General features: G+C 42.2%; 1 protein-coding gene across 17 annotated transcripts in view; it reads right to left on the bottom strand.

Annotated features, from left to right (window-relative positions):
• LOC106516911 (protein tyrosine phosphatase receptor type M) overlaps positions 1–12600 on the bottom strand; it is a 240694-nt gene extending 228094 nt beyond the window's left edge. For 11 of the 17 annotated variants that reach the window (XM_014007504.1, XM_014007506.1, XM_014007507.1 and 8 more), the window contains exon 1: positions 11948–12600. In XM_014007504.1, coding sequence (XP_013862958.1) covers positions 11948–12020 — 73 coding nt within the window. In that variant the 5' untranslated portion in view covers positions 12021–12600. The remainder of the gene's footprint in view (positions 1–11947) is intronic. The other 6 variants (XM_014007514.1, XM_014007512.1, XM_014007517.1 and 3 more) reach the window with 1 other exon arrangement.
• Between the last annotated feature and the right edge of the window lie 223 nt (positions 12601–12823).

Here is a 12823-nt window from a genome sequence, read left to right as displayed (position 1 = left end):
TCTATCTATCTATCTATCTATCTATCTATCTATCTATCTATCTATCTATCTATCTATCTATCTATCTATCTACTGCATCTATCGATCTATCTGTTTGTCATCGACCCATATATCTACTCATCCATCATCATCATCCATCCTCCAAACCATCCATCCATCCATTCGTCCTCAAAACCATCCCTCCCTCCATCCATCCATCCATCCTCCAAACCATCCATCCATCCATCCATTCATCTATCCATCCATCCATCCATCAAACCATCCATCCATCCATCCTCCAAACCATCCATCCATCTTCCAAACCATCCATCCATCCATCGTCCATCCATCCATCCATCCATCCATCCTCCAAACCATCCATCCATCCTCCAAACCATCCATCCATCCATCGTCCATCCATCCACCCATCCATCCTCCAAACCATCCATCTATCCTCCAAACAATCCATCCATCCATCCATCCATCCTCCAAACAATCCATCCATCCATCGTCCATCCATCCATCCATCTATCCATCCTTAAAACCATCCATCCATCCATCCATCCATTGTCCATCCATCCACCCATCCATCCTCCAAACCATCCATCCATCCTCCAAACAATCCATCCATCTATCCTCCAAAACATCCATCCATCCATCCTCCAAACCATCCATCCATCCTCCAAACCATCCATCCATCTATCATCCATCCATCCATCCGTCCATCCAGCCATCTTTTCTTCTTATAGTTGGTCTATCCTTTACCTGACAGTAATAAGTTAGTTTTTATTTCATAATTTTTTTCCTGTTCTGAGCAGAAGCAGGTCAGTCACATATTTCTTCCCCCATATTTCGCAGAAATTGGAGCAGGTTTTCAGTGTTTGCGTCTTTTCTCTGCTCCTTTGAAGGCACAATTACCCACCTCTGTCTCCAGCAGCTCCGGAGTGACCACCCTGTGCAGTGCCAAGCGTACAATATTGCCATTAAACCTCCCCCCGGGGAACCAGTCACGCGGTGGTTTGAGCTCAGGGCCAATACAAAAGACACCCATTTGAAAAGGAGCCAGACCCAGCCGGTGGAGGTCAGAGGGCTGTTTACAGAACAACAGTCTCTTATCGGCTGTATGCTTCCCCCCGAGGAGTCTCCGCCGCGAACAGATAACAGCCTCCAAATAGGCACCGGAGTGTGACCGATAGGAGCATAATCAGGTACATTGTGCTTTGGGAGGAAGAAGTGGAGGATAAGGGTGGATAATAGTGTACACGGCTGTTAGTGGAGCAGTCATATGCCAGAGGGATGCCTCGGTGTTCAAAACATATTGGGAAATAAGTCAAATTTGGCTTCACGCTCCCTTTCTAACAGCATAAAAATGTAGACGACAACTAATGTTTCCCTCCTCTTGCCAATAACCACTGCTCAGCAGGACCTCAGGGGCCTAACTCATCCTCGGGGATCGCTTCATTATTGAACAGTTAAATGGTCAATAGGTTGAGCCGAGGCTGCTTTTAGCACAAGGGCAAATAGATGGCGTAAAAGCCAATGCAAATAACCGGCACTCAAACAGGGCCTAATGCATTAATGACTGCATGACGCGCGCTAATGTGACGGCAACAGATTCAGACTGACAGTAATGGAGAATTTTGCCCCTGGTAATACTCATAAGGCCCGGACAGGCAGAGGAGGAGGAGGAGGAGGAGGGATGTACACCTGCCTACTGCCTGAGCCTTGACAGAAACCTAATAAATAACAGGAGACAAGGTGAAACAGCAGTAGCAGCTAACCCCCCTCCCTCTCCTCTTCCACCTCCTCCTGCCACCACCTACACTAAGCAGACAGCTTTTTTTGACATGAAACACGGTCCGCTCTAAGTTAGCACTCGTCCCACAGAGGATGAGGTTTTTTACTCATTAAATTATAGAAAAAAACTTCTCAACTCCAGGGTTGAAAAAGCAGCAGGACTTGAAATTAAGTTTTGCGAAAAACGGTCAAGGCCACGCATTCACCTGAACCAGATATCAAAGCGCGCTCCATCAGAATCAATTTCTATTCCCATAATAACCCCTGGGTTATAGGCGACAATGCTGAACAGATCCAGCTGATTGAACAGCAGGCTGTGAAGATGGGAGAGGACTGTGCCAGGGTTCGGGTCAATTCAATCCGAGCAGAAAATCTCTTGCGCGGCTGCCAGCGGTTCGTCTCCAAGGCAAATACGACAAGAAGAGTTAAAGGGATAGTCGAAGCCGACTGAACTATTCTTTTAAATGTTTCTTCAAAAATAAAGGAGGGGTAAAAGGGGCGACGCAGTTCAACGATCAATTAAGCAGTGCCACTCTAATGTCCTGATTTAAACTGCTTCCCCTCCTCCATCTCGTCACCATTAATAACGAGACCCTTGGAGCATTAATTAGTGAAAACTTTCTGAGCTTCCCAGATTCTCTGAGCCACCTACAACGAGCGCGGGCTTCTGTAAACACCCAGAAAAGTTGTTGTTTTTTTCCAGACGCGCTGACGAGATCACAGAACTGCTCGAGCATGCCTAACGCAACACAAACACTTCACGCTCTGCCTCTCACTCTCTTCTTCATTAGCTATCCCCTGTGTTGGCCCTGCGTGCGATTCATTAGCTTTTATCCTCTCCATTTGAAAAAAAAAAAAACGTAGCTGGGTATAATTAGGGCGTCTCTGTTTGTCCGGCATCCTTCAACGCATCCGCATCCCGGCTCCATTATCATTCTGCGGCAGATACAGTAGCCACATCAGCCACCCCGAGAGCTGGTTCGGAACTATTAATGCCTCTCAAGAACGTAAATAAAATCACTTGCAAATCAACAGCTAATGATTGAACGGGGAGCGGCCCTCTGGGGACGCGAAGACGTTGCTGGTGGAGGTTGCGTTCGAACGTTTCATTCATTTGAAAGTCCAATCTGTGTGCTTCCAGCGCAGTCGCATGGTTGTTGTCTTCTTGGCTCCTTTGAATTTAGCTGCAGCTTCCCTTTAACTTTTACTTAATGATCAGTTTGGAAATCACAGCTTTCGGTGGCTTATTTTAAGGACAATGATCTCAAGAGTGTGTCGGTGACTGTGAGAGGGTTTTATGGTCCAGAGTGATCTGTTCCAGACCAGACAGGTTAGTTATGCACTTCAGTTCCTGCAGCTGAAAGTAAACACCCCATACAGCTGCAGCTACTGTTTAAATGTCTCCAGAAGTCCTTGCAATAATAAAACTAGCAGTTTTAAACAAATACCTTGCTTGATCTGTTAGCGCTCAGAATTGTAGGTCATTTGAAGCAGTTTTCATTCATAAGATTGTGAAACGATGAATCACGATTCCATTCAGTTTCATCCAATTTGCTCTTAAATAATGAAAATGGTTCAACTGTGTTGCAAAATAGAAATTTAGTTCATTTTTTCTCTTTCTAAACAACAGGTTTTGAGGGAAATCTTGTAAATTGGACAGTTTAATCTTGAACTGCAAACTGTCTCAAGTCTCAAGGGTGTTTAAATTAGAAAGGAATTGCAAGTGAAAGTGTACTTGAACTACAGTATTCCATCACTGTAAAATTCAGTGAGATGTTTCTTAAAGTGGAAAAGTAGTGGTAACAAAACTAAATGATTTCATTGAAAGTCGTCTTTTACACATTTATACGTCCCAGGATAACAGTTTTAGTCAGATGTTTACATTGCCTCAAAACAGAATTTGGTTCGAGCTCCTGAACTTGAAGCTTTGGTTCACCTTTACCAAGTCCAGACATAAATCTTTGCAAACAAAAGTTGCCGTGGCCTCTTAGCTTTAGGTCCCGTGGAGATTTGGTTGGTAATGTTAGTGATTTAGTTTCGCTTGTTGCCCTGAATGACTCGTTGTTAGAAGCTGACGTTAGCGCTTGTGCACTTTGATGAACGTCAACTGGGCGTAAATGTATGGCAAGCCAGGGGTGACACAAAATATAGAAACGCACCTCTGCTTCATCACACACAAAACTACTGAGGTCAGCGTAGTGGGGGAAAAATTCAAACTCATGCCCTATGAATCCATATAGCAAAATATTGATTTAATAAGTTAATGAGATTTCATTAAAATCTGTCCATTGGTTCATGAGGTATTTTGCTAACAGACAAACATGACCTTTCACCTTTTATAGCTGCTTTCCTCATTGTCTTTTTAAAGACCATGTTAACTTATCCAGTTCATTTTTATGCCCTAAAGTGATGTTCGTATAAAAATATAACTGCTCCTTCACATTAAAGGTGAAAGTAAGTAAGATGTCTGATTTGATTTCGATAGAACTGGTCTTACCTGTATCCTACAATAATGCAAAAGTCTGCCTTTAGTTCCTCGAGCTCTGCTGTGCTTCATCAATCCGTGACATTAAATGCAACTCTGGAGTTTCTGTGTGATGAAGTGTTGTTTACTCTTTTAGCTGACTTCTCTCCCGTCAATAACTGATTTCCTGCATTTCCTAACATCCCTTATGGCAACTTCCAGAGAACAGAGGCTGACTTTTTCCTCATTTTATCCACGGAGAACAACATGTCAAACTGTGTGCCCTTTCTTCAGAATGCAACATACTTTGTTATGCTGATAAATAAAGACATATTACACAATCATAATTTGTGAGTTGTGTGATGGAGAGTCTTGACATTTGTTTTGGTCCAGAAATGCAAAAACGATCTATAAGTCGATGTTATATCTTAACCATTGCTGCTTTGTAGCTATTTTGTATGCCTTTAATGAGATTTAAAGTTGTCTGTGACATCAGATCTTTGTAATAAATATGAATGCATTTTTGAAAAGACAACATTAATAAAATATTGCAAAAAATGTTCATGTCGCTGAGATGAACAGTTGTTGAGATATTTGCATGTGAAGTAACAGGAAGTGATGTCAAAGGGGAACGTCTGCATGTAAACAGAGCATTGTTATAATGGCTGACAAGTCAGACTGTAGAGAAGAATCTGATGTTTATTTAGATTAATTTGAGTCACCATCAGGATGAATTCAAATAATATATTGTTTCAATAAACAAAACCAGGGAGTTACTTTTCTTAAAGAGTTCCCCTTTGATGTCACGTCCTGTTTCACTTTGGCTGAGCCAATTCAAAAGGAATTCACCAGTTTTGTGACAAAATGTGTAAAATCATGTGTATTATGCCGAGTGTCTCAAATATAAAGATGTTTTCTTTGACTTTTTGTATTTGCATTTCTAGAAATACCTTTATCCAGACATAGACTGTAAAAATGAACCATAATGTTTGTCTGTGTGTGGTGCTGTAGCGATGTTGTAAAAATAAACCAATATCAGGAAAAAAACTTAAAAAACTAAGAAAAAACATTTTCTAAGAACTGTCTTGAGGGTCCTATCATACTGTTGCCATGTGGATGCAAACTAAAATAAAAAATTTATTAAAAAATTAATGGTTGCCACTGATAGATCAAATGTTGCATAACCTGTCCACAGAATGCAGCTTCAAATATTCTGAACTGTTTATTACTCACAGTTCTGTGTTACACTGTAAACCAGACTATACTCTTTTTACCTGTAAATGGCAGGTCTCTACAGCAGCCAAGTCCAAAAAAAGTTAAGTTTTTAATAATTGACAACCTTCCTAATGCCCCCCTACCCCTCCCCTCCCAAATTTCATGTCTACCAGCATGATCAGTCTTAAGACAGCTCAGCTGACAAACACACAGACCCTGTTCTTGGGATCCACACGAGCCTGAAGCATTTGAACAGCTTCAGTAAGTCCGTGTGTTCCCACACTCTTCATTATCATCATAATAAAAGTGTCAGAAAAGCAAAGTTACAGAAGAACGCAGACACCTCACTTTCTGCTTTGTACTATCATCAATCAACCACACAGCTCAAACGCCGGTTGAAGCCAACGTATAAGGAAAATAATGTACAAAAAAAAAAAGAAAGAAAGAAAATTCACATGCATATTTAATTTCATTCTCCACTGGCTCACACAAAGGAAACTGCCACCCTTTAGGACACCTTTAAGAAAAAAAAAAGTCTCTATTAAATCTGAGTCAGCTCAGAGAAAAGGGGGAGAGAAAGAGAGATGAAAAATATGAAGCATTTCACAAGTGAAAAACTATTTAAATTATTGCCAGACTTCAAATGAAGTGCTGTTTATCTTCTCAAGCAGCAGCCAGCGTGTTGTTTTACTTCTTAGTCACAGCCTGGATGACGATCAGGATCGGTCAACCAGGACGCTATCAGCAGCAGTCACTCTGCGGTGACAAACTACAGCGCTTCCCCGCTCAGAGCGCAGGGGCATTATTATCAACGCCCGACTCACCCCTATCAGAAAACAAGGCAGGTTTTATGGCTGCTGGAGAAGGTGGTAAACATAACAAAGCGTGCAGCTCCCTGGAATTTAATGTGCTCGGTCAAGAGACAAGAGTATAGATATCAAAGGCTAGAGCTTCAAAAAAAAAAAAACACTTCATAATGTGGAAAACAAAACCACACAGACCAAACATAACAAGTGATTTATAGGATTTTTTAAACTTATTGATTGTGAAAACAACAAGGAGGGAATAAAAGAAAACAAAAGGACATAAACAAGATCACAAGAGGTGAGATTAAAGGCTCTCATTGCAAAGTCATGAATAGCAGAGCGAAAACATTCACAAAGTAATAATATCCACAGATTTTTTTTCTAATCAAACAATGTGTCCTCAAGTTAACAACTTGCAAGCAAAATTTGTGACAAGACCACCACATGTGTTTGTTTACCTACAGAAACAGCTGTCAACAGATCCAGAGTGGCATGCATGGAAGAGTCATTTGCCACCAAGAAGTTTGGCGATTTTAAGTATGTTAACCTCAGCCTAGCATGTTTCTCCTGAGAAGACTGAAGGGTTTCAAGGTCAAACGGGACATCTGAACTACCGGACCACTCATCAAGCCAGTCCTTACACTGGCTGTGCCCAAATTCAGAGACTGCCTCCCTCAAACGCCAGTTTTGTCACAGTGATGCGCCGAAGGCTGTCCAAAGTAGAAGGCTCCTCCAGCTATGGCCCACAAATGCGTCCTCGTTTACCCCACAATTCGGGGGATGGGTCCGGTGTACCCTTCGTAACCCACCCTATCCACAGATGTATTATTGGCCAACTGGGAGAATCTATTAGAAACAGGACTACAATTTTAAATAAAAACCTTTAAACTTTTAAAAAGAGGTTGGTGGATTAGGTTTTTGAATTTATGCATAATATTAATATTTTTGCTAATTTCAATCCATTTTCTCAATCATCTATTTAACGTTGTCACGGCTGCTAGGAGGCAGGACGTACACCTGAGGTGGCTCAGGCGTAGACCATCCAAATTCACAGCCACTCTTTTCAAGCCTTCATGGTCAACAAAAGCCAGGTCCTTCGAAGGTTGCAGCCAATGTCATCATGGTAGAACTTCCTTGAAGAAAAGAACTCACCAGAATCATCAAACAGGCAGCTAAACTTATCAATACCCATCTTATGCATCTCACAGACCTTTACAGTCATGGAGTCTGAAGGAAAGCAAACTGTACCACTGAGGACCCTTTATACCCCCTTTACACCCCCTTTACCAGTCATTTCAACTTCTCCTATCAGGTAAATGTCTTGAGTGCCCCTGGACAAGAAAAAAACTTCTAAAAACTCTTCTTCCGACTGGAAACTAGTTGTAGATTTGCCTACTGATTAGCCTTTATTTATATGGTTTTATGAGTCTTAGCCTCTATTGTAGACTCTGTTGCAACTTGTGATGGACAAAAAAGTTTTTTGAATCTTGAGTTTCGTTGAAACTATTAAATCGCTTGTCGAGAAGTTTTGCAAAGGCAGGGACCGCTCGAATGTCTTTGTATTGCTCTATCATCCTGTTTGTTCCAGACGGGATTTTTTTATTGGATCTTTTGCTTTTCTTTAGCAGCAGATCAGCTCTCATATTCCCATCCAAGCATCTCAGAGACTCGTCACTGCGTACGCTGACTACAACCAGCGTAATGTAGGTCAGTCAGTCGAATTACTGTAAGCTTCCAGGTGGTTTTTGGTGGGTGGTACAGCGGGTAAAATAAGTTTTGAACACGTCACCATTTTTCTCAGTAAATATATTACTAGAGGTGCTGATGACATGAAATTTTCACCAGATGTCGGTAACAACCCAAGTGATCCATACATACAAAGAAATCAAACCATAAATGTCCAGAAATGAAGTTACTGTATTTGTAATAATGTGGAATGGCACAGGGAAAAAGTATTGAACACGCTTACTGAAATTTATCTAATACTTTGTACAAAAGCCTTTGTTGTCAATGACAGCTTCAAGACGCCTCCTGTATGGAGAAACTAGTGGCATGCATTGCTCAGGTGTGATTTTGGCCCATTCTTCCACACAAACAGTCTTCAAATCTTGAAGGTTTCGTGGACCTCTTCTATGAACTCTGATCTTTAGTTCTTTCCATAGATTTTCTGTTGGATTCAGGTCAGSTGATTGGCTGGGCCATTCCAGCAGCTTTAGTTTCTTTCTCTGAAACCAACTGAGAGTTTCCTTGGCTTTGTGTTTGGGCTCATTGTCTTGCTGAAATGTCCAGCCACGTTTCATGTTCATCATCCTGGTAGTTGGAAGCAGATTGTTATCAAGAATGTCTCTGTACATTTTTCCACTCATCCTTCCTTCAATTATTTGGTTTGCCAGTACCATGTGCTGAAAAACAGCCCCACACCATGATGTTCCCACCTCCAAACTTCACTGTTGGTATGGTGTTTTTGGGCTGATGTGCAGTGCCATTTGACCTCCAAACATGATGTGTATTCTGGCATCCAAACAGTTCAATGTTGGTCTCATCTGACCAGACTATATTCTCCCAGTATTACACAGGCTTGTTTAAATGTTGTGCAGCAAACTTTAAAGGAGCTTCAACATGCTGTTTCTTCAGCAGTGGAGTCTTGCGTGGTGAGCGTGCATACAGGCCATGGTGGTTCAGTGCATTACTTATTGTTTTCTTTGAAACAATCGTACCTGCTAATTCCAGGTCTTTCTGAAGCTCTCCACAAGTGGTCCTTGGCTCTTGGACAACTCTTTTGATAATTCTTTTCACTCCTGTCAGAAATCTTGTGAGGAGCACCTGGTCGTGGTCGGTTTATGGTGAAATAATGTTCTTTCCACTTCTGAATTATGGCCCCAACAGTGCTCACTGGAACCTTCAGAAGTTTAGACATTCTTCTGTAACCGATGCCATCATTATGCTTTGCAACAATAAGGTTGTGAAGGTCTTGAGAGAGCTCTTTACTTTTACCCATCATCAGATGGTTCTTGTGTGATACCTGGTCATCATTTGGGACTGAACCAGCTGATATTAACTTGCACTGACAAGGGGCAGACTTGCTTTCTAATTACTGAGAGAGTTCAGCTGGTGTCTTGCCTTTCCATGCCTTTTTACACCTCCCTTTCTTCATGTGTTCAATACTTTTTCACTGTGACATTCCACATTACTACAAATAACTTCATTTCTGGACATTTATGGTTTGATTTCTTTGTATGTATGGATCACTTGGGTTGTTACCAACATCTGGTGAAAATTTCATGTCATTAGCACCTCTAGTAATATATTTACTGAGAAAAATGGTGACGTGTTCAATATGTACTTTACCCGCTGTATATGGAACTATAGGTCTTTATTTGGTGGAACAGGATTATGCCGTCTGTTCACAGTTTCATGTTCGACCACTCCTTGTAAATAATACAACTTTCTAATTATAACCAAACTGCGGGAGATGTTAGCGCTTATTGAGAAGATTTGTTTAAATGATCATTCTCCAACGATCTGAGCTTAGACAGATTCTGCTGCCTGACATTTTGTTTTAAAAAGCTGTCTTGCTTATCTTTTTTAATGAATGCTTTGTTTGCATTGTACCCATATCTGGAAAACTACCAGAGTAAACTATTTCAAACTGTTTGATCTGTTAAGGATAACCTTTTTAATGTTTGGTTTCCTAACTTGCAATAAGTTGCTATAAACTAATAGAATGTTGTGCTTTCACTCCTTCCAAGTAAATTAAAAGACTTTTCCAAAGGACTCTTGTCTCTGATTGACTTGAAGCTCCACAGTCGCAGGGTTGGACGCCGAATGCTGGTGCTCTGGTTACCTCAGTGATCTAATTACCGCCCGAGCTGTTATTGCATCCTCCCCGTAACAAATGCCTCCTGCCACGGCTCGTACTTAGCCTCTGCCTCTCCGTCGGCGTGTGGCTAATCCGTCATCTACCCAGAGAGAGTAAAACATGTCCACTTGATGCCTTCTCGGTTTACATATTTACACACACACACTCGTGCAATTAGGAGCACGTTTATCGATGGTTCTGGCACCGCTGGGAGTCCCGCCGAGCAGCCAACTCCAATAAATCTCCTGCTCCTGAGGCTGCCAGCGGGCAAAATTGATAAACCTCACCAAAAAAATTAAGACTAGGAATACGTTGAGCTTCAGACTAAGAGAGTTTTCAGTCACTGAAAGTGAGCTGTAAGTTTGAAACTGCTTGATGATCTGTTCACCATAAACAGGTCTTTTGGATTTGTACATTTTTCAGAATGTTTTAAGTTTCTTCCTCTTTTTGCCACAAGCTGTTCCCAAAGTGCATTCAGATTCTGATCCGTGTCCTCCTCTCTGAGTGCTTCATCATCTGATGTGTGTACCATGCTGCCCCCAACAGGATCTTTACAAAACACACCGGCTGACTGTTGAATCTCACAGCTGAAAACACAAGTTCACAAAACAGCAAATCCAAAAAAAACCAGTTTTGAAGCTGACAAAGTCAATCCTGTTTGTCTGTTTCTGAAACTCGGAGTATGGATCAGCCTCATGGATATTCTTTGTCCCATCATTGATTGGGTAATGTGGGTTAATGTGCCTGTTTCCACATGGATAATGTCATTGTGACGGCTTATATGACCTCTTTATGAGCTGAGCAGTCAATATACAGAAGTCTCCACAGTTATTCTAAATCAGCCTGGTGCAAATTTATGAACTTTTTTAGCCTTATAGATCTTTGAATAGACTTTATACAAGAATCTACGTCATTAATTTGAATATTTTACAGTTGCTTTGTGTCTGTGGAGTTTCAGCAAGAAAAAAAGCACAGTTAGGTGAAATTGAAATAAATTATGAAAGCAAATCCTTATAAATCTGGCAAAAACAGAGCAATTGTACCTAAATATTTACTTCTTTGAACATCAGCAAACATATAGTCCTTATTCAATTAAAGTAAAACAAAATGACAAAGTAACATTTGATTTGTGCAGAGAAGCTGGACAGTTTGTTGCGTTTAAAGCTTTACATCAAGTTGCAGAAGAAGAAAAAATAGGTTTCACACCAACTAAAATCCACACCTGCATGACTTTAATCATTTAAGTTAAAAAAAACTGCACTTTTAATAGAGCCTAACTCCTGTCTATAAAGACGTTTGACACAGAGGACAGAAGGTCTCGTTCGGCTTCCCGCTGCTCCACTGAACCAAACGCACCTGCAGCTCTCCCTCTCCCTCTCCCTCTCCCCCTCTGTTTTTTGCAGCGTGAATCCCTCGAGGTTAATCAGATCAAGATAAAGTTCCACACAAACCGCGCACTTCATTTCAACTTGTATTCTGCCTAAACGCAGGCTTTTACAGTCGGGGTTCCCCCTCGGTGCGTCGGGAGCACCTGCTGGCCGCGCGCACCGGGACCACAGATGGAAACAAACTCCAGCTGAGTGAGTTGGAGCGCAGAAGCACGTGAGCTCAGCTCGCTTCACACTTCAGCCTCAGCTGAGTGGGAAAATGTCACACTTCACGCAGAGCTTTATTTCTTAACCCTAAAAAAAAAAAAAAAAAAAAAAAACCAGCAATCAGAACTAACGGAATGAGCGCGTAAACTCGTCTCCAAGCCGCGGCGGTGCCATGAAGAAGAATTACGCGTCTGTTTGGACGCAGCAGACACGTACAGGTGACTGTTCTTACCTTTAAAAACTTCCGCCTGCACGGACAGCAGCAGGGTTAGAGCTGCAAACAAGCAATTGACAACTTTCTCCATGTCGGCAGCGACGCCTCAGCGTTAACCCCCCCAGCCGCGGGGTTAACTGGAAACTCTCCTTTCTGTCCTGGAACTCTGTAAAAAAGGGGGGTGGTGCAGTTCGCAGCTTGTCCCGGTCCTCCGTCCCTTTTTCCTCGGTGTGCCGTCGGGGAGGGACGCCGAACGCGGCTGCTGCTGCTCGGCTGGCTCCGCTCCTTGGAGGAGGAATGTGTGAGTCCTGATTCCTGAACTGCGCCCGCGTGGATTGAGTGGTCCGGTGTTCAGCTCCGGGAGAGCGGCGGCTGTCCGCGCGCAGTCTTCCCGGCAGAGGGCGCCCCTGAGTCCCGCCTGAGAGGAAGAGGACCTCCTCCTCGTCCTGCTGCCTCCCACCGTCGCTCCCACCCGAGCTGATTAATTAGAAATGTTGAATTGACTCAAGTTGGAACTGAGCCGCTCACATACATCAGGCGAAGGATTGCTCTTGTCCTGGTGTGCGCGCGTCTGTTAGCAAAATATCTCATGACCCACTGGATTGATTTGAATGAAGCTTACAGAAAGTGATCACCTGATGAACATCTACAACTGATCACCTTCTGGAGTCAACTTGATTCAAGATGGCCGCCACAGTTTACTGATTTCACAAAACACCAAAATGCCCATAATTTAGTCAATTTTACATAAATTCAGATAAAACTTTTTGTGTTCAAAGCTGAGATTCATTCCCAACATACGAGCATTACTCCATGTGCAAGAATTGTACCTAAAACTTTTATATCATTTTTTGGGGTAAGCCCTCCTTGTCTGTTAGCAAAATATCTCATGAA

Source organism: Austrofundulus limnaeus, unplaced genomic scaffold (assembly GCF_001266775.1).
Source record: "Austrofundulus limnaeus strain Quisiro unplaced genomic scaffold, Austrofundulus_limnaeus-1.0 Scaffold42, whole genome shotgun sequence".
In the NCBI taxonomy this organism is placed as follows: Eukaryota; Metazoa; Chordata; class Actinopteri; order Cyprinodontiformes; family Rivulidae; genus Austrofundulus; species Austrofundulus limnaeus.
The sequence above is the reverse complement of the archived record's forward strand: the minus strand, read 5'-3'. Positions and strand labels throughout refer to the sequence as shown.